This window comes from Oscarella lobularis, chromosome 12 (assembly GCF_947507565.1).
Source record: "Oscarella lobularis chromosome 12, ooOscLobu1.1, whole genome shotgun sequence".
Taxonomy (NCBI): Eukaryota; Metazoa; Porifera; class Homoscleromorpha; order Homosclerophorida; family Oscarellidae; genus Oscarella; species Oscarella lobularis.
This window is the reverse complement of record NC_089186.1, coordinates 1,163,805-1,186,793: the sequence shown is the minus strand read 5'-3', so window position 1 is coordinate 1,186,793 and position 22,989 is coordinate 1,163,805. Positions and strand designations below refer to the sequence as shown.

The 22,989-nt window shown below is 45.5% G+C and overlaps 6 protein-coding genes and 2 long non-coding RNA genes across 13 annotated transcripts; 1 reads left to right on the top strand and 7 right to left on the bottom strand.

Annotated features, from left to right (window-relative positions):
* Positions 1-68: 68 nt before the first annotated feature.
* Positions 69-1,137, bottom strand: LOC136193660 (uncharacterized). Its single transcript, XR_010671411.1, has 3 exons — positions 707-1,137; positions 581-652; positions 69-508 (listed from the first exon to the last, which is right to left on the bottom strand). It is a non-coding gene; the product is annotated as an uncharacterized lncRNA (long non-coding RNA).
* Positions 1,138-1,945: 808 nt separating this feature from the next.
* Positions 1,946-3,878, bottom strand: LOC136194309 (uncharacterized). Of its 2 annotated transcripts, XR_010671606.1 has the most exons (4): positions 3,785-3,878; positions 2,752-3,728; positions 2,450-2,686; positions 1,946-2,387 (listed from the first exon to the last, which is right to left on the bottom strand). It is a non-coding gene; the product is annotated as an uncharacterized lncRNA (long non-coding RNA). The 2 variants fall into 2 exon arrangements; XR_010671605.1 differs by having other exon boundaries at positions 2,752-3,878.
* A 2,300-nt stretch (positions 3,879-6,178) lies between these two features.
* LOC136193982 (uncharacterized) lies at positions 6,179-7,393 on the bottom strand. The gene has a single exon (XM_065982992.1). It carries the CDS (start codon positions 7,391-7,393, stop codon positions 6,179-6,181), a length of 1,215 nt encoding a protein of 404 aa, XP_065839064.1.
* A 2,040-nt stretch (positions 7,394-9,433) lies between these two features.
* LOC136194322 (short transient receptor potential channel 4-like) lies at positions 9,434-13,510 on the bottom strand. Of its 5 annotated transcripts, none has more exons than XM_065983404.1 (10): positions 13,134-13,510; positions 12,902-13,080; positions 12,758-12,852; positions 12,562-12,703; positions 11,773-12,507; positions 10,811-11,583; positions 10,504-10,693; positions 10,259-10,452; positions 10,026-10,191; positions 9,434-9,979 (listed from the first exon to the last, which is right to left on the bottom strand). In XM_065983404.1, the coding sequence occupies exons 1-10, from the start codon at positions 13,486-13,488 to the stop codon at positions 9,647-9,649; spliced, it is 3,162 nt and encodes a 1,053-aa protein (XP_065839476.1). In that variant the 5' UTR covers positions 13,489-13,510; the 3' UTR covers positions 9,434-9,646. The 5 variants fall into 5 exon arrangements, with proteins under 5 accessions (XP_065839476.1, XP_065839477.1, XP_065839479.1 ...); XM_065983405.1 differs by having other exon boundaries at positions 10,026-10,178; positions 10,294-10,452; XM_065983407.1 differs by having other exon boundaries at positions 12,902-13,103; positions 13,234-13,281.
* Positions 13,511-14,000: 490 nt separating this feature from the next.
* Positions 14,001-15,946, bottom strand: LOC136193981 (short transient receptor potential channel 2 homolog). Its single transcript, XM_065982991.1, has 6 exons — positions 15,895-15,946; positions 15,590-15,848; positions 15,301-15,487; positions 15,111-15,239; positions 14,832-15,003; positions 14,001-14,773 (listed from the first exon to the last, which is right to left on the bottom strand). The coding sequence occupies exons 1-6, from the start codon at positions 15,944-15,946 to the stop codon at positions 14,736-14,738; spliced, it is 837 nt and encodes a 278-aa protein (XP_065839063.1). The 3' UTR covers positions 14,001-14,735.
* LOC136194325 (uncharacterized) lies at positions 15,879-18,020 on the bottom strand. The gene is made up of 5 exons (XM_065983410.1): positions 17,971-18,020; positions 17,763-17,839; positions 17,563-17,709; positions 16,808-17,491; positions 15,879-16,382 (listed from the first exon to the last, which is right to left on the bottom strand). The coding sequence occupies exons 4-5, from the start codon at positions 17,354-17,356 to the stop codon at positions 15,951-15,953; spliced, it is 981 nt and encodes a 326-aa protein (XP_065839482.1). The 5' UTR covers positions 17,357-17,491; positions 17,563-17,709; positions 17,763-17,839; positions 17,971-18,020; the 3' UTR covers positions 15,879-15,950.
* A 1,072-nt stretch (positions 18,021-19,092) lies between these two features.
* LOC136193980 (lens fiber membrane intrinsic protein-like) lies at positions 19,093-19,803 on the top strand. The gene is made up of 3 exons (XM_065982990.1): positions 19,093-19,291; positions 19,405-19,542; positions 19,604-19,803. The coding sequence occupies exons 1-3, from the start codon at positions 19,093-19,095 to the stop codon at positions 19,801-19,803; spliced, it is 537 nt and encodes a 178-aa protein (XP_065839062.1).
* An 88-nt stretch (positions 19,804-19,891) lies between these two features.
* LOC136193694 (death-associated protein kinase 1-like) lies at positions 19,892-22,983 on the bottom strand. The gene is made up of 10 exons (XM_065982634.1): positions 22,895-22,983; positions 22,743-22,847; positions 22,567-22,686; positions 22,415-22,516; positions 22,260-22,364; positions 22,146-22,211; positions 21,461-22,093; positions 21,213-21,407; positions 20,291-21,161; positions 19,892-20,241 (listed from the first exon to the last, which is right to left on the bottom strand). Exons 2-10 carry the CDS (start codon positions 22,839-22,841, stop codon positions 19,946-19,948), a joined length of 2,487 nt encoding a protein of 828 aa, XP_065838706.1. The 5' UTR covers positions 22,842-22,847; positions 22,895-22,983; the 3' UTR covers positions 19,892-19,945.
* Between the last annotated feature and the right edge of the window lie 6 nt (positions 22,984-22,989).

Sequence of the window (22,989 nt, the reverse complement as noted above, 5' to 3'; positions counted from 1 at the left end):
GCAATGGACAGATCGACTTCCCCAGGTGCGCTAATAAAAGTTTTATTAGGCAGAAAACCTTTCCGACACAAATGCAGTAGAAACAGTGATTAAAGAAGTAAATGAAAGAGAAACAGAAATCAGACGAAACAAAGAAAACAGAGCTGTCACGGTGTATGTCACTAAGACCTAACTCTACTAGCTCCAAACCGCTTTGAAAGAGCACAAATTCCTACCTGCTATTTCACATCTGAACGCTGCTTTCTTCGACTTTCTCTCCCTGCTCAGATGAAGTTCGAGGCCATCTTCATTCAGAGAAACTTTCCAGCCCGATTCAATACATTTATAAATGGCACATTTTGCAATGGGACGAGAACGACTTATTCTTCCCGTCATCCAAAGAAGAGTAGACATATTTCCAAAGCAGGTAACAACCTTTTTTTGTTCGCATTGGCCACACTTTCCCTGACATCGACACCATTCGCTAAACGGTCGCCCATACTCAATTTACAACTTCTTCCAAGAAAATCTTAATAACGAAAAACAATAGGATTTTCGGAAATGAAAAAATTACGGCAGTGGGCGTTATTGTACCAGGTACCTAGTTTCGGTTCAATTTCTTCTTCTGTATAGGCAGTAGTAGTAGAAACACCAGGAGTTGGAGTCAGAATTTCTATCGGTGCTCAAAGAAATCAAGTTTATGAACTAATAATTATGTACTTTATACCCGGGGTTAGCAAACGAACTTTTGTCGTGAGAGTAAATTCGGTGTCTGACATAGGCTCCGTTCCACAAAGAAACGTCGCTTCTCCGATTTCAGTCAATTTTGTCACATTGACATAGAGACGAACCGACAGACGAGAATAATACTTCCAACGCGCAAAATACACTTTTCCGACTTTGGAGCAGAGCGGAAGCTGATCGCTCCCACCGCCAACTTTCAATCTTCTCCAGCGCGCCAGATTCATAATAGATCGCGTGTGGCAGCAATTGAGTTCGGCTATATCGGCCTGAAATCGATCGGGGTCGAGCGTCACATCGTAAGAATGCATGCGATGCGTATAACCATAGCAAGCGCCGGATAATTCTTGGGGAAACGTTGAAAGAACAAGAAGAAGAGGAGAGAGCAACTGAATAAACATTTTGACTAGATGATGACAATTGCCTGATACTGTCTACAGAGACAGAACCGCTCTTTTATACAGATTTCGGCGGAAGTACAAAACTGGCCAAACAGGTCGGTTGCCAATGAGATCGCAAAAGACTTACCGTCTGTGGTGTATACGTGATGTTTTTCCAGATGGAAACCATCCCAATTAAATCGGTGACGGAAGGGAAGTACATGTACGCGTCCTGGACCTAGTCACAAACCGTCTCTTTGACGAACACGTTTACGCAGTTTCTACAGAAGAGCCGTCGTCATAGGGCTATGTCACAATGCAGTATATTGCATTCTTCGCTTGCACAACCAACATCAATTCAAGGCAGAAGTGAAGAAGAGAAGGTGCGCTCATTATCGAGTAATTGTAGGATAGTGATACTATGATGACGTGCGCGAAGTACGACTTTACCGTCATAGGTGAGAATTCAAAGGGTACGTCTAACCGCCGGGCCGGCCACTATAGAAAATTGGATTAGTTACAGCACTCTTCATATTGTGCATGGTCGGGCGTTATACAAACATTACGTCTGTGTGCAGGTACTAACGAGTCGGTCGCCGGAGCCCTGGGAAATTATCCGCGTTAATTAGAACATCGCTAGGTAGCTATAAACCAACTACAGTATTTGTAGCAGTTCCACTGTTCTGTGAAAAAGAAACTTTGCTAATAGCAAGGATGATAGAGTTATTATGTTGAAAAGAGGGAGACAATCCTTTCAATGTAAAAATAATGTGTTCTAACCACTGACTACTCCTACCAGGGAGAAAGAAGGTGGATTGATGCAGAAGAAAGCGATCAATGCACGGTATAATGCTCTTGTTTATTTTTCGAAAGTTCATCATTTGCTCTGGCATGCACTCAATACTCACTATACGCTAAAACATCGAGATGCTATGTTGTTCCCTGCTTGCGGACGTATTTGTCCCCTGCCGTAAAAAACTAATCAGCACACGTCTCGTTTCTTGACCAAAATGAAAGACATTTTTCTCGAGCCAAATACGGATGTTCGCTTTACAGCAATTGACGGTGAAGATAATTCTCCAACGTAGCGTTCTCCCAAAAGTTTTGGAGGTCTGTATTCGTGCAATTTTTAACGGGAAATCCCTCCGTAATGGAACTATTCATCGACACAACGAAATTACTTTGATTACGACTAGCGCAGAGAAGTTTGTAAGAGTCGTAGCAGTGCCTGTTGCGCTTAGGCTGATCGCCGCTCACGCGTCCTAAAACTTTGAAAGTGGTACTATTCTAAAAAACGAAACGAAACGATAGAATTAATTAAATGCCGACAGGGGAACGACTCGTACAACCTCAAATTTTAGGGTGCCATTTGCGTCGACACCTACACGTAAGCGCTCTTTCTTGGGAAACGTGTACCAGTGGACCGATCTACCGTCATTGAAACTTTTGAAAGTTGCTTTTGTTAGAAACACGTCCACGGGTGCTTGCTCAGGCGACGAAAACGAAAAGAGGTCGAAGTTGAGTTTGATAAAAGCCAAAGGCGTTTGCATTTCACGGCGATGTAAATTTTTGTCCTCAGTACAAAGCTGAATTAAAATACGCAAATCAGAAAAGTAGACGAGCCTGCTGCTGCAGGAAGCTTTCGGTATACCAGCTTAAGCTCTTTCGCAGAGAGATGCCGAGACGATTGGCACATCTGGCAGATTGCAAGGAGAACAAGCAAAGACTTCATCTCAGTCAAAGATGGACCTTTTCCGTTTGAGCTCAACATGCTTAGCTCAGCAGTTCGCTCCGCATTTTATACAATCTCAAGCTCGAGTTGGTGTAGGTGATGTAAATGCAGATTGACGATCGAACGCTTTTACGATGTCAGTTCTCGTTCTTCTTTTATCGTTGTCTTGGCAGTCTTGCCAAAAGTCGCCTATAATTGCCACAAACACGTAAGCGCGTAGAAGTGTAAACAACGTTAGCTCATTAATCAGCGAAGAATAGCGGATATTGCGAAGAAGAATGCGGAAGGAGGACGAGACGAGTTACGCTTGTGCGTGCAATCTTTGTAGTAGCACACGCATCTCGGAAATGAAGTGCTCGGAAATGAATAGAACGCAAGTGCGTACGCGATTGACCGCCAACGCGTCTCTACGTAAACTTCTAATACGACCTGAATATAATACCATATATGTCATATCAATAAGTATAAATCTAGATGAGAGTTGGGTATCTATAGCGGTCGCGAGGAGATCTAATGCAACGTCACGGAGTCGACTTTCATCTATGTGTCTAAGCACTGGAAGCAACGAAGGTCAAGGTGGCACTTGCCCACGCAAATGTCGTCAATCGTACGGGTTCACCCGTCATATAACCACATCAGGCAAAAAGGAAGTCGTGAACATTTCCTTATGCTCACAGAGGAAAGGTGACGCAGAAACGACACACCTAAGAATTCTTTGTACGTCTAGACTATATATCTGCCCAAATTAAAAACTCTGAATATATATATAGCTAGGAAGTCGAAGTGTAAAGGGGCCCCGTACACATTTACCTGGTTCAAGACGCTTCATAGGTCCAAGCAGTGCGCTTGGATGACCTAATAGAGCCTCGGAGTCGCCTACCGGTACTATTTGCTCGCTATATTCGGAATGAAGCGATTTGACGCTGTTTTAGCATCTACAATGAAGTCGTACGGGCCAAGAAACATGTCAACACTCAAATTTCAGTCTGGCTTGTCCTGATTTGGAGCCGAAACTTCGTTTGATACGCGTGTGCCGTCGAGTGTACAGTTCCACATCCGGGAGCTGGGTCACCAGACAACCAATCGTTGGCACAAAAACTTTTGCCACTCACATGCAATAAATGTCGACCCCGTACGTGAATAAGGATATTTTGACTCAAAAGTCGTCGCCTTAATTCGTTCAAAACGGCAGCATCATTTTGGCTGAATTAGCGCACGCTATACTAACTTTCTCAGCGTTTCTACGAGAACCTGCATCCGCTTTCTGGCAAGCAATCTCGCGCCGTACGCCCTTAGTTGCGTGACCTGGAATGCTATTTACGCCTGTATTTACTAGGATCTCTCGCGTTCTTGTTACGGCTGGGCCCCTCTAGTACGTTGTCGATTGTCGCGGCGCTCCGGAGATTTCCCCTCGAGCGTCTTCGTTGTCTGCCTAAATTTTGGCATGCGGGATAACGTTTAGAGTTAGTTCTGTTGGCATTATCCCATCGGGGCCTCTCTTTAGGGTTCAACGCCAAATCTGCGACTGCGTTGATGCTTTCGCCATTTTGCTGAAAAATTTGCGATAGAACCGTAGATGGAACGATCTTTGCCCAATGTGCCGAGCTCCTTGATAAGAAAGCAAGCCAGGAATTAAACGTTCAGAGACGACACCAAGCTTGGATTAGAGAATGCCGGCCTTTCTGTTTCGCCGAAATTTTTGATTGTCACTTGTCTGGCCCTCTCTTTGGCGATTTTCCAAGCATCCACTGGCTGGCAAGCAATCCAACCTACTCGCGTTTTTCTCGCACGCTATTTATGTTCACTTTTACTACGATCTCTCGCCATTAGCGTACTGGCCCGGCCCGGCCCCTTTCTCACTCTCTATCGCTTCCATGTATTGTATGCTTCTGCGTTTTCTAGACGGCTTTCCGCGTTCTCGCAGCGACAAAGAATTAGGTGCGCTTCGACGGCGTGCTTGATCAGGGCGTAAGCGGCGCAAGCAACACCGCAGCTTTAAGTAAATAAATGCCCGATTTTAGAAACGGAACAGCGTCGCCAGCGGGTCGTTGACGCCGTCTGCCTACAGATGTAAAGCAGACGAAGAAGAACCGAAGATTTCCTTTGGGGCCCCGGCCGTTTAGGCGTTCACTTAGGGGGAGCACTGATACGACGGAGAATAGCTAGCGCCAAGGATTAAGGTACAAACCCACGGGCATTAGCGAACGCGCTCTGTTTTTTAGGACAGACATGAAATTCTCTATCATCGATTGCGGCGCAACTTCATGGAGGATGAATAAGGTTCGTAATTGGGGCCCCGCATTGATGTAGGCGTGCACTTAGGGGACTTAGGGGGGCAGACCTTTCTGCGGCGTTCATAGAGATGGATTGCAATGCTGTGTCACTGCCCGCGCTTTGAGCATAGACCGATTTTATGGCCGAATCTAAAACTAGGGCTTCGGTTTCTGAACGTGTAATTGAGGGCGGGTTGGGGCTCGAGCGAGGGCTGGTGCCACAGCGGCGCATGAAACTCTCACAAGATATAGGTGTATGTACGCGGCAGAGAGATCGACTCAGAGTGTAGTGGTGACAGCATTCGGTCGTAGTAATTCATTGCAGAACTACGCTAGCATGCATGGGTCCTTGTTCCTTTGCACTGAGGTTTAGTCGGCTGCTTCTAGTAGGTAGGGCGGTCTAGAGGCTAGAAGGTTGTAGCTCCCTTTCCTCGATCATTAACTATAGCAGCCGTCACATGTGCTTTAGACCATTTCGCTTCTCATGGAATATCTAAGCCAATGTAGGTTTCCGTTTTGTTTTCATTAACAATTTCCATACTAAAGAGCGAGCAATGCTGCTGCTAAACAAGATTTCTGTCAATTTTCTGTCAAAGCGTGTTTTCCTGGCGACTGTTGAACCTACCACAAACAGTTCAAGACGGACGAGCAGTGTCACACGAACAAAAAAACGAAGCTACCAGACAATGTGCCTTAACTCGCTATCGTGATTCCAAAATTCTCTTACAACTATTAGTTCGTCTCAGTCCTAAAGAGGGACTTCTTCATCAACATATTCCTTGCTAATGATACCAACCTAGATTCCGATGAATTTCCAGTCAATGCGTGTCTTCTCGTAGCCACATATAGCGGTTATGTAACTTGAACCTACCACGTACAGGGGAACGGACAAGGCAGTACAACAAAAGCACAAACGAAAAAGAACTACCAGACAAAGCAACGATTCTATATCTCGCTTTTACTCTCTAACGTCTTATTTGATTTCCCGATTCTATAGCATTAATCAAATCGTATCCGTACTAAGGTAAGGGAAACAATTTCTTTAATGAGATTGTTTTGTCTTACGCAATTTCTTACCACATTGGCAACCAGAGTCCTTTCAGCACTGGAACGATCTCTTCAAATGTTGGCCTCTCAAACGGGTTCCTATTCCAGCACCATTTTGCCAATTTTTTTAAACTGTTGTCACAGTGTACTGCGAATTCCGGTCGTAGGTGACTGCGAGCGATTAGATCCAGGATTTCGTTCTTCGTCAATCCTTCGTCCAATTTGTCGAAGTAAGGAAGTTTTGCAGTCATAATTTCCCACAAAGTAATTCCGTAGCTGTAAACGTCGACGGCAACGCTGTAAGCTTCTCCGCAAAATATTTCAGGAGCTCTGTAAAACGCCGTACCGACGGCGCGTGATCCTCGAACGCTTCCATCATTTTCATCGCTGATTTTGGGCGCGATTTTGGTGCAGCCCAAGTCGGCAACTTTGACAATTCCTAGCTTGCTGACGAGAAGGTTATCGCACTTGAGATCGCGATGCATTCGATTGATTCGGTGTAGATGGCGCATTCCTTGTGCCGCATGGAGAGCGTATTTGACTTGAACCTCGATCTCCAAAGGATTATCATCGCACGTGTTATCCAACTCTTTTCGAACCGAACCGCGTTCCATGTATTCCAGGGCGATGAAAGGTTTGTTGTCCGCTGTAATTCCGGTGCCAATGAATCGAACGATGTTGGCGTGAAAAATCGATCGAAGCAACTCGCTCTCGTCTTTGAATTCTTGCAGTTGTTCGTTGGTGCAATCTTGGGCTTCAATTTTAAGAACTTTTACGGCGATGGTTTGATCGCGGTATTGAGCTGTCCACACGTCGCCAAACGATCCTTGTCCGATCATTTCGGCACGTTCAATTTCTTCGTTGTCTACTGACCAAATGTTTGCTAATTCAGCGGCGGTTTGTTCAGCCATTTCGAGTTCGACTCTCGTGTACTTTGCTGCGTTTTTATGTGTTTTAACACGCTTTGTGCAGTATAAGAAAGCAGCCATAAGTAGTAGAGCGACTATTACTCCAACACCGGTGAGATACGTCGTCGGTGTTTCACACGCTTTCCCAGTGAATCCTCCGTCGCAAATACAAATGGTTGTGAGATCGCTTTGTACAATGCATTTTCCGTTAACGCATTCTTCGATTGCACATGTGCAATTTCTAATGGATGTTGAGCCAGTTGCTTTTGTTACTAAGCCTGGAGGACAATCGGTGCACGTAGTTGCACCGTAATGGTCATTGTACTGTCCCATTGGGCAGGGACGGCACGGATGAAATGTGTAATCGGAACTGTTTGTTCCAGGTTTGCATCCTTCAAGCTTGAAACGTCGTAGATTAAGGAAACACGAGTAACTGAGTATTATAGCGGGATTCGTCGCGAAGCACTCGTCCAAGCCAACGGCGTACGACTGAAGTTCATTTCTTTCACATGCAGACGATTTGCATCTTCTCTAAGGGGCCTCAGTGCTCTTTCTCGATCTTGCATGTTGTGTCCCATATTTCGTTTTGGAGATCAAGAGCGGAGCTATTTTTTCACATGTTATAAAGGATCAGGTAATGGTGTACTATCACTTCATTCGTGAAGCGTTCCGATGTCGTCATTCAGATCCTCGATCTAGCTGCATATGGGCCCCGCGAAGAGTGACAAAATGTAAGTGGTCCAACTCTTGAGCTCCAGAGGTGAAACGGGCCTCAAACGCAGGGAAGCCCACCCCCAGTGGTAAGAGTGGTAAACTGTCATCCCACTTGGCCGCGATCGTCTCGATTCGCGTTCAATGTCGTCGCGATTTTAAATAATTCAAATCGATTAGGCTTTCGCTGCGCTCTTCGATTTCTTCTCGGCTTCTCTTTTCTACACGTACTGCCGTAGAACTGATCGATCTTTTCTCGCGATACAATGGACAATTAAAAGGGATTGCGTACAATTGATGACGCCTGAAACGATGGCAAGAAAGAAATGAGAGAGAAAGGATTTTGCCTAATTTTTTTATAAAAGTTACTTAATAGTTGGCATTATAGCATGGTGAGAGAGGTCCTGAGCATGACCTTCGTTGCAGAAGATTTGAAAACTGCTCCGCGGGACCTTCGAAAGGTCTCACCCGTGCACGTAGAATAAAGCGCGTCGGAAACACAAATCGCATGCATACACTGCCATAGAAACTTTATTTCAAATAAACCCGGAAGTGAACCGGAAGTTCTCAAAAAAAATTGCGCATGGGTCTGTCCGCTTTCGCTGTCCACCTGCGCAAACTGCAAGGGCTCACGCAGGCTTCGGTTGGATGGGGGTCAACCTCCCTACTCCCCCGTCGGAGTTAGAGCCTGTTTAGCCTCCCGGCTCGGACGCCTGGGACCGGCAGCGCTCGGATGTGAGTGCTGCCGGCCTGATTCCAGGGGGACCGCTATTGTAACCCACCGCGTCTTGCCCAAGTGGGGTGGCAGTTTATCACTCGTGCCACTGGACTAGGGGGTTGGCTCCCCTGCGTTTCAGCCACGTTTTACCTCTCTGGCTCAAGAGTTGGGCCGGTTTATTTAAGTCACCTCGGGGCCCAGAGGTGAACGGCGGCATCGGAAAGCTTCAAAAATAAGCCTACAAAGAAAAAACCAAAGATGATGACTGTGTACCTTTCAATTAAACTATCTTTAATCAATCTCTTTCTCCCTATTGACATCTACGCAGAAAGGTACATAAATTGCGCAAACTTTACGTATACATTTACTACTGTGGCTATCTTACCGGTTTGTTGATCTGTATCTCACTACGCTTCAAGATGTAATAAAATATCAAACTATAGAAGTACGTAAAGTCATAGATCCATTAGACCTCGCCACTCCTATGAAGACTCGAAGCACATGCGTGTCACGATTGGGTCTTTTAATTGAATGCCACAGCTCACATATTATTTTATCAAAAGTGATTCGACTCCATTCACGGATCTTTGGCAGAATACTTAGCTTCGTTCTGGCCTCTGGATCTCCAAAATCTAAGAGCAAGACCGAAATAAGTAGCACTTCCTCGTCGATTGCAACAGCTTTAGGCATTTACGAGTGCTTCGAGACGGGAGGCGAATCTATCTCATGTTTCCCCTAACAGACGCAAGAAACGCTAGAGAAGCTTAACAAGAGCTGGTTGCCGCCAGATTGCGGAGAAATACCCGCGGAAACCATCGCGCGAAGGCCGTTTTCGAGCAAAACAGTTTCTATCTACAGACCCGTATGCGGAAGCTCCCGTAGTTTCAGGATGAACTCACCTGGCCCTCAATTGTTGAGAAGGACGACCGTATTGCATGTACCGTCACAACAAACCATCATATGTGTGAAAGAAGGAGAACGCTGAGAAAACATCCAAAAAGGTTCACGTGTTCAAAATGACCGAAAACTAAATCAGAAAACATGCAGAGTACGTGGGAGTGGGAAAGAGGGAGCGACACAAGAAGAATGAAAGAAGCAACACGTGGGGAAATTGAATGTAGACGACACGTGCAGGGAACGAGACACTACAGTGTCGCCTACTGAGCACCTGAAAAACTTGAGACCTTGCCTTGCTGTTCGAGAAACTCCGACTGAAGTTCCTTAAGACTAAGCTGAAAGCTTTCCTGAAGCTCCCGCAATCTCTCGAGAAAATCTTGAGATGATTCTTCCTTGGAAATGCTTGCATCATTGCGAGAATTGAGCTGCGGTTTCGCTAGGAAATCTGTAGTTTGCAATTTCGGAGCCACTCTCACAGGAATTAGATGCCGGCGTTGATATGAAAAGCCTTCGTGGACAGAATCCTTTGGCTCGCTCTCCTCTGGAACAGAATTGGGCTTGGATTCAAAAGTGACGTTTGCCTGAACAACTGCCTACAAATAAAATGAATTATACACGTGTCAGGGCTAGCGAACCCACTCTGAGTGCACTGATTTGTTCGTCTAAGTGCTTCCTCAGTTTCGTCAGGTCTTTTCGTCGAACTCCTTCTTCCTCTTCAGCTTCCTCTATCTTCTCCCGTAACTTATCCTGAACGCTCGACTGGTCACCTTCGCATTCGGCCGAAACATGTCTCTGGAGAGAAAAACTAAATGAAGACCTTGTGTAACACCTCCGTTCACACAATCAACTAAGACGATTAGGATACAGCTTACTATGACAGTGTGAACGGGTCTAATAGCTCTATTACTTTACAATGATAGTCACAGAAATCCCTTGCGTAGCTCAAGCTTGATGCAAACAGCGCCATCAAATGAATAATATTGAATGGAATAGGAACTGGAGGCGACTTCATAATGTCGTGAACGATGACGGCACGAGCAAACTTCCACTCTATATCAGCATTATCCTAAAAGCGACGATTAAGAGACAAACGCCCTTGAAGTACAATTTTAATTACCTGAACTCTCTGAAACGCGTTACTTATCAAAGCGATCAACATATTAAGCAGGACGATGACGGCGAGAACCAACCACAGAGCGAGAAGAGCCGTACCGACGGCCGTTTCTGTATCGCTCTCGGCTTCAAAGCTGTCCAGCTCAATTAACCCAAAGAGAGCCCAGAAGAGGATTTTCACAGAAGGCCACATTCTAAACAAGAGATCAGAGATAGAATAGAAGAAGAGGCCTTCAAGCTTAGCCAAAGCAAGTACTACTTCTCCCCCCTTAGTTTAGTTAAAAGAGAAATATTTCTTTTGATTGTTTTACCCTGATACGTCATCGTGAACGGTGGCGTTTTCCGACGCTCCCAGACTCTTCGCCGATGCCGAATAGACGCTTGTTATGCTAACGGCAAAGCCAATCAAGAAGGTACCTAATATGACGAGAAAAAGTCCGACGTCGTAGAAAATTCCAACAAATGACAGCTGTATAGGTCCAAGTACAGCGTGAGCTTGAATATACGAGAGAAATCGAACGATGCTGATGAGAGCAGCAAAGCCGAGAACGTGAAACGACGCGCGAATGATTTCAAAGCTATCGTCGATAGCGTAGTAGCCGACGAATAGGAGAACGTAGTAGGCGATAAAAGTGAGCACGATCATAATGTCGAAGACGTTGCTCCAATTCGTTATATAGCTCTTCAATGCGCCTAGATGGCCGATCGCTTGAGAGATTTCTTGGAGAAGGAGAGCGACGACGAAGACGAAGACAATCCAATCGAGAACGCTCGGCGACGTCGCCGGAGTATCAGCGTTCGACTTGAGGGAGACGTCGACGATGAGAAGGATGACGAAGAGGAGATAGGTGACGGCGTTGGCGATGTAAGCAACGCACGGTATTTCGGTTCTAAACCATTGTTTGGTGAGACTCTCGTAGCTGCAACGAAGACACGGAAGCCAGAATATGAGAAGGAAGGGAAGAAGAAAAGCTTTGGCTAGGAACCGAGAAACTTCGTACACGTATTGCCGCTTCTTTAGCGTCTCACGGTCGCCGTACCAGTCGGACTTTATCTTTTCCTGAACTGGAACGCTTGCGATAAACTAAACAGAACGTCAATGTAAAATTCCTCGAACTAAACTGCTATCTACCATGCAGTGGCGCCTTTGCCCCACCAAAGTTGTATAACCGCAGAGTGAAAGCAGACATGCACGGAATTATATATATAGTAGTGGGGAACCAGGCGTGCAGGCAAGGGAGAGAATGAATCTTTTCATGCGAATTGGCTATACCTGCTTTTTCTGCGTTTCCATTCCGTACGCCAACAAATCGCGGCTAACGTCGGAAGCTTTCCACTTGGCTTTATCAATCATTTCGACGGCAAGGCTCTCCAAACTTTCGGACCACGAGAGATATTCGCCGCGATGCGATTCGTCGCGTTTGGCGCACTTGGCAAAAAGCGTTCCCAGTTGAAGCGTCAGGTCGATCGGCCTCGGTGCCATCATAATCAATTGGGTATTGTTGAGACGAGACAATTCCTCGTACGGAAGACACTTCAGCTTTGAATCGGTCACCGTTGCTCCGGCCTCGAAGAGAAGCGCCACGGACGTCATCTTCGCTTTGGCGTTCGCCTCGGTGCGAAGCACAAGAACCAACGGCGAGTCGTTGTCGTTGTTATTTACATTCACCGTCCCCGCACTCTCCCTAATAAGACATTCCAGACATTTCATGCGATTCTCCTCGTTGTTTAATTGTTGAGATGCGATGTGAATTGGACGATTTCCGTCGGCGTCGTCATCGTATACCAAGCTGCCCGGCCCCCCGTAATCGATGGCCCGTTTCAGGACGCCCAAATTCCCGCTCTCTGCTGCGACGTGTAGAACGTTTCTCGACTTCGAGTTGGACGCTCCCATGTCGAATTCGTGACGAAGCAGAAGAGAGAATTTTTCAAGAGGCGATAAAGAGGTTTCGGCAGCTAGAAGCAACAAAGACTCTTCGGATTCAGTCGCACCTTTCTCTAAGAGAACCTATAGAAAAACGCCTACATTATATGAAGACTTATATAATGTGAGAGCCTATACCTTGACTGCGGCAAAACTTCCGCAGTCGACCGCATAACGAAGAATATCGTCGGCGTGTTTTCGCAAAAGTTCAGGTCTCTTTCGCTCGACAAGATCGATCAGCGTTCTAACCATGTCTTCATCATTCAACGTCGTCATAGGTCTAGTAATTATTAGAGTCAACGTTTGCTCGTTCGCGAAGAACAGCGGGGTATACTGCAAATGAGATGATATCAAATCAGGGCCGTTGTCAATCAAATATTCGACGTAGTCCGCATCAAATCTATGGTTAAACGATCGATTGGAATCAACCTATGAGAAATAGCTGCGTCATATACAAAAGACTACGACATGTACCAACCAGAGCGTCAAGCAAGGAGCAGGAGCTCGTTCGTAGAACCTGGACTACTCGAGGCACCGACAGGAGAATCTCCAAACACTCCAGAGGACATCCATTCTTGACGGCGGCATACAGCACGGGCAAATTCTCGGGACCGAACGCCGTCGGATCGGCACCGAGCTTGAGAAGAGTCCGAACAGCTGGACATGCAATGGGATACACTCTAAACATATGCACGGAGTCTCTTACTAACATTCTATGAGAGATCGCCGCTTCGTTTCGACGTCGACGACGGAACGAGAAAAGGCGTCGAATAGAACATGCAGCGTCGTTCGACCGACGCCGTCATTCACCTGCACCGTCGTTCCACCGACGCCGTATACATGGCGCTTGTTCTGGTAGACGTGCACGGCATTCGCGCCGTTGGCGACGTGCATTGCGATGCGATCAGCTTGGCCTTCGGCGAAGTTCTTCAGTTCTTTGAATAGGAGAGTTTGAGGACGTGCGTCGAGCGATTGCGAGCGGCGCTTGAGCTCGACGGCTTCTTTGCTGGCCATCGCGTACGCGCTTTGGGAAAGAATGCGGTGATCCAGTACTCGGGTACTCATCCGGCAACCGGATGGCAACGAGAGCTAAAGAAAATACGAATACATGTACGTTGCGGAGACCACCAAGCTTCTCTCTCATATTCCACGTGACACACTCGTAGTATCCCGGACGTCCTGACCCGATTGACTTCCGCTTCGTCGTACATGTAGGAGCTCACGGTTTCACAGACAACAGAGGGAATTGTCACTATTGCATAAAGAAACAGTCAAAGCCTGCAGTAAATTAAAATCTCATACAGTACTCATGATGAAAATTTCCATCAAACAAATACATACACCAACGAAGGGTCGCCTCTGTGACTGTAGATGAGAAGCTTCGAAAACAAAATAACAAAAACTGCTTCAGCTGCAACACAAAAATAGAATCAGCGGCTGTGTACAGTATGTACGAGAATAGCCCATATAAAGTATGCATATTTAGAGAGAGAAACTCTTATTTCGACCCTAATGTATAATTAAATATGATGGGAGGAGGAGAATAAAAAAGCGAACGCGCTGAGGCTTAATGCAAATGTTTTGGGAGCGGTTTGGTGCCAGTACACTGGTGTCGCGTAATATATTGTGCAGTGCATGCGAGCAGTTCACGTAGGTTAGTGAGAGAAGTTGCAAAAACCGGAAGGGGAGAGCTGAATACATGCACAAGGTAAAACAAGACAAAAGAACCTTACTGAGAACCTACAGATCTCAAACCTGCGACTTCGGCTTGCCGTTTGATAAACTCCGACTGAAGCTTTCGAAGGTTTTCCTGAAACTCCGACTGAAGCCTTTGAAAGCCTTTCTGAAAGCTTTCCTGAAGTTGGCGCAATTCCTCAAAATACTCTTTAGCGACCGTTTCTTCTTTGGCTCCAGTGGCCACAATGCTGGCATTGCCGCGAGACTTCAGTTGACTTCGCACCATCTTTTCCTCATACTCATCGTCATTCGTTCTTTGCTCAGAACCCGGTCTTGATCCCTTGGCGCTTTCTCTCGCCTCTACCAGATTCGCTTCAAATTCTGTCGTTTCCCATGCCGGAGCTGGCCGCACCAGAAGAACATGCCGGCGAAGACATGATTGAGTATTAACAAGAGCAGCTTTATCATCCCCATCTGCCCTTCGCTCAGAACTTGGTCTTGAACCCTTTGTGCCTTCACTCGCCGCTACCAGTTCCGCTTGAAATTCTGCAGGTTCCGATTTCGGAGAGAGACGCGCCGGGGAAACGTGCAGGGGAGGACGTGACTCACTGTCATAATCCTCTGGTTCGCTCTCCTCAAGACAAGAAATGGGCTTGGAGCCATGAGTTCCTGCCTAGACAGAAAATGGTTGCGATCAAATTGCAGTGACTTCCGCACACAAGTGAACTCACTTTCAGCGCATTCATTTGGTTGTCTAAGTGCTCTCTCATGCAGGTTCTTCAGGTCTTTTCTTCGGACTACTTCTTCCTTGCCTTCTTCGATTTTCTCTTTAATCTTATCTCGAATGTCGTCGTAATCAGAATAGCTACTCTCTTCTTCCTCAACATCAGGATTTTCTTTAGTCTAAAAGAAAATTGATTGTCAAATTGTACAAACAGAGTTCGTTCACACATAAATCGCGTCTCTAGTTAGCACTTCTATGACACTGCAAATGGGCTCGTTTTACTAACAGGGCAAAGGCTTGAGAAGAACAACGCCATCAAATGAAAAATGTTGATAGGAAGTGGAATTGGCGAGGAATTCCTAATATCGTGAATGATGACAGCACGAGCAAACTTCCATTCAATATCAGCGTTATCCTGAAAATGGCGACTTAGGCATTAAGAAAAAGAAAATTCATTTGAAATTATTCAAACTTACCTGAATTCTTTGAAACGCATTGCTAATCAAAGCGATCAACATGTTAAGAAGAACGATGACGGCGAGCACCAACCACACAGCGAAAAGTGCCAGACCGACGGCTTCTTCAGGTGGCTCAGCTTCAAAGCTGGAAAGGTCAAATTCACCAAACAGAGACCAGAAAAGCGTCTTTATAGAAGGCCACATTCTAAAGACAAGATCAACATGGTCTTGAATATCTATTTGTTTACATGCACTTAAGCCTTCCCCTCAATTACTAAAACAGAAAATAATTTGTTTTGATTCTTACCCTGACACTCCATCGTGTAAAGTCGCGTTTTCCGACGCTCCCAGACTTTTCACCGGAGCCGAATAGACGCTCGTTATGCAGACGGCAAAGCCAATCAAGAACGTACCCAATATAATGAGAAAGAGTACGACGTCGTAGAAAATTCCGACGAACGACAGTTGTATGGGTCCAAGGATGGCGTGAGCTTGGAGATACGATAAAAATCGGACAATGCTGATTAGAGAGGCGAAACCGAGTATATGAAACGATGCGCGAATCACTTCGAAACCATCATCGATTGCATAGTAGCCGACGAATAGAAGAACGTAGTAGACTATAAATGTGAAGACGAGAAAAATGTCGAAGAGATTGCTCCATTTCGCTATATAATTCTTGAAGGCGCTTCGATGGCCGTACGCTTGACGGATTTCTTGGAAAAGGAGAGCGACGACAAAAGCAAGAACAATCCCATCCAGAACGCTGGGCGACGTTGCTGGGGAATGGGCGCTATAGACTTGATAGAAACGTTGGCGATGAGAAGAACGACGAAGAAGAGATACGTGACGGCGTCGGCGATATACGCAATACACGGCTCTACGGACTCCATCCACGCCCTGAAGAGATTTCTGTAGCTGCATTGACTTAGGGGCAGCACGAAGACAAAAAGGCAGGGAAGGAGATACGCTTTGAGTAGAAACCAGAAAACTTTGTACACGTATTGTCGCTTATTCAGTTCGCAACTTTCGCCACTTTCGCCACTCTCGCCATACCAGTAGAATTTTATCTTTTCTTGAACCGTAGCGCTCGAGATGAACTAAAAATAGAAGGTTAGCGATGCTGGAGTGCACAAAATCCAATACTCAATTCAAGCAAAGTGTCAGTTGTAAGAGCACAGTACATTGTCAATGACAATGAGACATAGCGAAATCGACGTTTACATGGCAATGACAATTCACTAATGCATTCATTAATTAATTCAATCCTTCGTTCTCTCACCCACGTTCCTGACTACGTGCGGTTGAACTTTGTGTGACCGAGTCATAGTGTGAAAGCTATACAGTGTTTGCATATAGAATGAATGATGGCTTGCTGCAAGCCTGCATCAAATTTCGTAAAAAAAGGCGTAAGGGCTATAGACTTCATATTCATCAGTCCTAGCTCATACACGTTTGTATGGGTTGTGCACGTGGAGAGGTTAGAGAGGGGAGTATAGGGTTCTCGACATGCAGAACGACTTACCAGCTTTTGCTCGGTTTCTGTTCCGTATGCAAACAGTTCGTCCGTGATGTCAGAACTACTCCAATTGGCCTTATCCATCATCTCGACGGCGAGGCTCTCCATCTTTTTAGACAAAGAGAGATAGTCGGTGCGATGCGATTCGTCGCGCTGGGCGCACTTGGAAAAAAGGGTACGAAGCTTAAGCATTGTCTCGATCGGATTCGGTGTCTTCAAGATGATTTGGGGATCGCCGAGAAGTGTCACCTTCTCGTAGGGAAGAAATTTCAGCTTTGAATCAGCCAACGTCGCCCCGGCCCGAATGAGACGAATAACGAATTTCTTCAATCCAAACCGAAGTGCGATAAACAAAGGCGATTCATTCAGTTTGTTCTTTGCATTGACTGGCGAGTTATGCTGAATGAGGTATTTCAGACCTTTTAAGTGGGCGCTCGCGTTTGGAAGACCAAGTCCTTCTTTAGTGTAAGATGCCATGTGAATCGGAAGATTTCCGTCATTGTCTGCATCGAGAAGGCTCACGCCGAGCTCGATTGCCCGTTTCATGACGTCCATGCGCCCACACTCTGCTGCGATGTGTAGAATGTTTCTCGACTTTGACAGTACAGTGAGAGGTCACGAAGTGATTGCGTGAACTAGGAACTTTTGAAATAAAAGTTCCTCTCTAGGTGCCTCATACGACTCTAAAGCCTATATCAAACTTATTTATTCTATCACATTTCTTAGATCTAAGAAAACTGCATTTCTTATTTTAAGATAACCTTGACTGTTGCCAATGTCCCTGATAAAACGGCGCGATGGAATCAAGATGTTCTCTAAGAAGATCAGGTCGTTTTCTCTCGACAAGATCAATGAATGCTCTAGCCCGGTCTTCACCAAAAGCAGCCATGATGTCAAGAGGTATTTCCCTAATTTAATACATTATTCTTATTCTTAGTCGAAATTTTAATACTAAAGGTACTGGGTAGATTCCAGATCAGCGACTTTGTCAATTAAATATCTGAGGTAGTCCATATCATATGACCTGCGATATCTCAGCTAAGAAGAAGCGGAAACAAAAAAGTTTTAAGATGCTAACAAATGAACTCTTATTGTGCTTAATAATTCCTTTTAGACTTTTTAATTATTTTTTGCCTTCGTGGACAATTACAGCACTAGAGTGTACTCACAAAACCATAAAGCGCGTCTTCTAAACATTGAACAGATACCCCAGGCGTCGGATGCCAACCGTAGAAAGTGTCGTCGGATCGGCACCGAGATCGAGAAGAGTTCGAAGGGCTGCATAAAAAAGAGACCCCTTTCTACCATAACGCATCAATAAATGTATCATTATAGTGCAATAATCAACCTCAACGTTCGGGCCACCGCATATATACATACAACGTATTGTCTGTGACTTCGACGATTTCATTCATGAAACATAACCCAGCGTATATCTCGTACTGTAATGCGGTCCGCGGTCTAGTTCTCATTTAGAGACGAAAGCACGAGCGATATACATACACTTTACGGTTCTTCTATAGCCTTTCTTTGGCCTATTAGTGCGAGGACACTATACAAATCATTGGTCTTACATTCTACGCAAGATCGCTTCTTCGTTTCGTCGTCTACGTCTGACGCAGAGAAAGCGTCAAACAGAACGTGCAGCGGCGTCCTGCCGCGAGAGTCCTCGTAGTAATCGACATTGGCTCCGTTTCCGACGTGCAGGGCGATTCGATTCGCTTGGCCTTCGGTGAAGTTTTTCAGTTCGTTGAATAGGAAAGTTTGAGGATTGGTGTCTTCGTCGACAGTGGGCGTGTTTGCTCTGGAGATGGGGTCACTGCCGACGTCGGAGTCCTCGTCGACATCTGAAAGATCATCGAGCTCGATCGTCTTCGTCTGACATCGTCGTCGACGCGCGCTTTGCCAAGAATGTGGATGTTCGTGCATTCATCCGGCGACCGGATGACAACGGGAACTAAGGTAAACACGAATACGTTTACTTTGAAATCACGATCGTCTAATCGACCTCCTAGCCGCCGTGGACGGTTTGGATGTAGGAAAGAAGGCTGCGTCGTTATATTGCCCCGGATAAACTAATCACGCTGTTCTATTTTTGGCAATACAGTAGTCAATAATACAGCAGAGTTCATTTACAATAATTTCTGCTCTATTCTAAGTTACTTCTTTGCAACGCTGTCCTGTTTGAGCCAAGACGGAAACGGCTAGGAAGTCATATACAGACTTTCTGTAACGCGCGCTCGATTACGCAAAACAAGAAAGTGAACCGACAATAGTGTCCAAATCGAACTATGAATGGCGTCGCTGTCGTCTGCTTTGCTCTAGTATTCGTCGGCGTTGGCCTGAGCGTCGCCAGTCTCGTCACGCCGTACTGGATCCAATGGAAGTTCAAGTATCGCGATACTATTTACCAGCACAATGGTCTTTGGAAGTTCTGTCAAGACGGAAACTGCACGACGTCTTGTACCAGTGACATTCCTCGCCTTGGAGGTGTAGAACGGCGATATATATACCTTCATGACGTCTGGTGGCGATCCACCTTCATGACGTCACAAGACGTCCGCTTATACGTACAGTAAACTAAATCGATTTCTCTCTTGCAGTTACGTTACATGTCGTTCGTGCTTTTGCTGTTGCATCCGTACTTTTGTCGCTGCCCGTCTTTTTATTGCTGGCTGTCAACTGTAAAAAAGCGCTGCGATGGTCTCTTCGAACAAGCGCCATAGTCTTATTTCTTCAGGGTAAGAGTTTCTTTAGAAATGTCTTTTTTCGCTTGCGTGCACTTGCCTTAATTTTTTCCAGCTATTCTCTTTATCATCTCTCTGGGTGTCTATGCTGCGAAAGAAGAAGCTGAACTCATCGAAGATCTAGACGTTGACTATTCGTTTGGCTACTCCTTCATGCTCGGCTTGTTGGCAGTCGCTGCATTCATTGTTGAAGCCTTTGTTTTCTTGTGCGCGGGACATCGCTTCAGCAAAGACAGCTACAATGCAATACAGTGAACTGACAAACTATCGTTTCTTCATGCACTTTTGTCTGCTCATTGTTCGTATGAGATGTGCAAGTGACAGTAGGGAAAATTAGAACAGCTGCTGGTAGAACGGGCTCAACTAACTAAAATGTAGCTAAAAAACAGGGGAATCTCTAGCAATGTCCATAAAGTTCAACGTACTTTTTTTCGATAGCTGGTCGGCCGATGTTAGCCTCCCTAAGAAGTCGTAGAAGTGTTCCTACTGTCGGCGATTTCGCTTGTTTCTTCCAGAGCGACAGAACTTTCCGCCGACGAATCTTGACGCCGCTTTGGCTTTTCTCAATGTCAGTATGATCATCCTCGCGAATGTCGAGAGCGAAACTCATATCTTCCCAATCGGCTCCGTCGATGGCAGCGCACGCTTTAATTAGGGAATCTGACACCGAATCTTCATCAGCGGGAAAAGAGCCTAAACAAAGGAACTAGTAAAGGTATTCGCTTTCTGAAAGAGCTCCTACCTAAAGCGGAACTAGTCGTCCCAGCTGTAATAATGACTAAATCTCTGACACAACAGAAAATCTTTTTTTCTGGCCGAACGGAGAACAGTTTGTCATCGAAAGCCTTGTCATTGACCATTTGATCGACTCCACGCGACGAATAAATAGCCGGGTCTTCGTTCAGTTGTTTGAGATGAGAACTGTCCAAATAGAACCAGTTGAGAATGACTCCCGGACTTCGTTCGTCGCACACGGCAGCGATCATTGACCTCAGCTCGTCGAGGAATTCCTTCGCGACGGCTTCACAGTCGTCTTTCTTCGACCAGCGGAGAATAACGTCGATGCAATGGTGTCCTTTCTTTACGCCCATTTCGATGAGACACTGGATCACTTTGCTACCGACGATCTTTATTAGTTTAAAGCCGTTCTTCCAAGCTTCGTGGCTCACGTTGGGCATGCGATAGCAACGACATTGAAGAATGACGAACGACGACGGTGAGATGATGTCGACCGGCTTATCGCACTCGTATCGTTGGCCACGATACACGTCCAACGTCGAATCTTCGGCCCACGCGTCGTGAGGAATTGTATCGTCAAGGAGAGCGGGAATCTGATACATTCCAGGCTTGCCTTCGACCGGAATGCACAGTTCGAGGTAGCGAAGAACTTCAATTGCTTCGTCCACTGTCGCCACGAATTGAGACGGATGGCCCTTTCCCTTCAGATGATTTTCAAAAGCCCTCAGAGCCGATGCCATGTCTTCCTTTGATGCCATGGCCGATTTTTCGGTTGGCAAAGCGACGACAAAATAGGGCGGTGCGAGAAGTGGACCGATGACGTTGTGACAAAGCCAGATTGGTCGAACGCAAATTCGACGACCAAGACTAATAATCTAAATTAATTTAATCGAACATAATCCAAAGTGTAAATAATGACTACTCACTATTCCAGACGAGTCAAGATATTCAACGGCCACTTTGTTCTCGTCAACACTCAATGTGATGCCAACTTCTTCAGCGACCCATTTTTCAAATTCTTTGGTGGTCAGAAAATAAGCCAACGGCTTCTTTCTCTTCTCTTCTGAAAGAGAAAGATACTTCTCGATGGCTTGGCATAATTTAGGAACGCCTTCTGCTGTCTGTACATAAGAAAAAGGACATCGTAAGATGGCCAAAGAACCTCATTTCTTACCTCAAGCATTTCTTCGCGGATTTTTTTCAATTTTTCTCGGCAGTCATTCATGCGATCTGAATGGCTTTTGCTACAATCCATTTCGATCACCTGTGAAATTTTGAACGTGTCTGCGAATTCTCTCTGAAGAACTTCGACGATTTCTTTCAGCTGAAATCTCACTTCAGTGCCCGTCTCCTCCTTGAAACCGATGAGATTGAAAATGACGACGAGACGAATGAGCGATTTTTCGTCAGGCGAAAACGATCTCATTGATGCCTTGGAGAACGCACACCAAAATCGGCCTTTTTCTAGAAGACGAAGAAGGATTTCTGGCGTCATATTTTCTTCCTTCCGAACAGGAAGAATGAGAATGAACATCGTATTTGAGTGGCGAAATAAGAGACCATGTGCACTGTGGAATGACGGTTGGGCACCAAAGTCCCACCACGACCCTTTGCCAACTTCCTCATTTTCGCAATTATGGATGTCAACCCCGGGTGTACGATCTTGATCGTTGGGTGGGGGCTGATTGAGTTGAAGAAGAGAATTGATGAACGTCGTTTTTCCCGCCATTTCGCTGCCAACTACGCACGACTTAATCGAATCCGGTTGAATCATTTCTCGTTGAAGGACAGAAAATCGGGCGGCGTCCTATTAAAGTAATAAATAACATACGGGAACAGGATCAAAAATGATAGCGTACGTAACGCTGTCGAAGGAGAATTCTCATTTCACCATCTTTGGCCACCTCATAAGGCAACTTTCCGTCCTAACATTCACGTTTATGAATTTTTTATTTACAAGAGAAACACGTCACCTTGTCTTGACACGTGACGTCACAACCCTTCTCAATCAATAGATCAAAAATTGCCTTGTCTATATATGACTTCCGCGCAGCCATATGCAATGCATTTTGTTCGTTCTACAAAGATTTGAATAGAGAACGAGTGAGAAATGCTATCTCTCACTAACCTCATCTTTGGCAGAAAGATCAGCTCCTAATTCAATTAGTTGCTGAATGACGACAAAAGAAGGGCGTTCATGACATGCGCACAATAAGGGTGTCCTTTCATCCTAAAAAAAGAATTGCTAAACAAAAATGCGAAATATCGTAGGAATGCAACCTCATCAACAGAATTAATATCAATGTCTTTCTCGATGACAAGATATTGAAGAACATCTTTTACGTCATCTTCACGCTTTGAGTCACCATTTGTGGCATAAAACAAAGCTGTCTTCTCGTTCTGAAAAAAGACGGCATTTTGTCAATTGGCTACGTAGCAAATAAACAACATCTCACAAGATTCTTTGCTCGACAGTCAGCTCCTTTTTCATCCAAGTAGCGAACTTTCGCTGAGCGATCAATGGAACTTTGGCAGGCAAACATAAAAGGCGTCATGCCCCACTAAAGATGCAATAAAAATAAAAGTATCACAAGTGAAATCTTCAAACCTTGTTGACGCTATTGATATCAGCGTTGCGTTCCAAAAGCGATTTCACTCCAGAAATGCTTCCACTTGCGCAGGCAGAATGCAGAGGAGTGTTCC

What these genes read in the sequence shown, in the direction of transcription:
- LOC136194322 (XM_065983404.1), bottom strand. Translation starts at nt 13,488, where the DNA reads ATGAGTACCCGAGTACTGGATCACCGCATTCTTTCCCAAAGCGCGTAC. An exon ending in TTGATATCATCTCATTTGCA is followed by an intron (nt 12,704 to 12,757) that starts GTATACCCCGCT and finishes AATAATTACTAG; the next exon opens with ACCTATGACGACGTTGAATG. An exon ending in GAAGTTTTGCCGCAGTCAAG is followed by an intron (nt 12,508 to 12,561) that starts GTATAGGCTCTC and finishes GTTTTTCTATAG; the next exon opens with GTTCTCTTAGAGAAAGGTGC.
- LOC136193980 (XM_065982990.1), top strand. Translation starts at nt 19,093, where the DNA reads ATGAATGGCGTCGCTGTCGTCTGCTTTGCTCTAGTATTCGTCGGCGTT. An exon ending in TGACATTCCTCGCCTTGGAG is followed by an intron (nt 19,292 to 19,404) that starts GTGTAGAACGGC and finishes TCTCTCTTGCAG; the next exon opens with TTACGTTACATGTCGTTCGT. An exon ending in CATAGTCTTATTTCTTCAGG is followed by an intron (nt 19,543 to 19,603) that starts GTAAGAGTTTCT and finishes AATTTTTTCCAG; the next exon opens with CTATTCTCTTTATCATCTCT.
- LOC136193981 (XM_065982991.1), bottom strand. Translation starts at nt 15,946, where the DNA reads ATGGAGCAATCTCTTCGACATTTTTCTCGTCTTCACATTTATAGTCTA. An exon ending in TCTTCTCAAGCCTTTGCCCT is followed by an intron (nt 15,004 to 15,110) that starts GTTAGTAAAACG and finishes ATTTTCTTTTAG; the next exon opens with ACTAAAGAAAATCCTGATGT. An exon ending in ACCAAATGAATGCGCTGAAA is followed by an intron (nt 14,774 to 14,831) that starts GTGAGTTCACTT and finishes TTTTCTGTCTAG; the next exon opens with GCAGGAACTCATGGCTCCAA.
- LOC136193694 (XM_065982634.1), bottom strand. Translation starts at nt 22,841, where the DNA reads ATGACGCCTTTTATGTTTGCCTGCCAAAGTTCCATTGATCGCTCAGCG. An exon ending in ACTGTCGAGCAAAGAATCTT is followed by an intron (nt 22,687 to 22,742) that starts GTGAGATGTTGT and finishes GTCTTTTTTCAG; the next exon opens with AACGAGAAGACAGCTTTGTT. An exon ending in TTCTCCTTCGACAGCGTTAC is followed by an intron (nt 22,094 to 22,145) that starts GTACGCTATCAT and finishes TTACTTTAATAG; the next exon opens with GACGCCGCCCGATTTTCTGT.
- LOC136193982 (XM_065982992.1), bottom strand. Translation starts at nt 7,393, where the DNA reads ATGGGACAGTACAATGACCATTACGGTGCAACTACGTGCACCGATTGT.
- LOC136194325 (XM_065983410.1), bottom strand. Translation starts at nt 17,356, where the DNA reads ATGGACGTCATGAAACGGGCAATCGAGCTCGGCGTGAGCCTTCTCGAT. An exon ending in CAGAAACCGAGCAAAAGCTG is followed by an intron (nt 16,383 to 16,807) that starts GTAAGTCGTTCT and finishes TTCTATTTTTAG; the next exon opens with TTCATCTCGAGCGCTACGGT.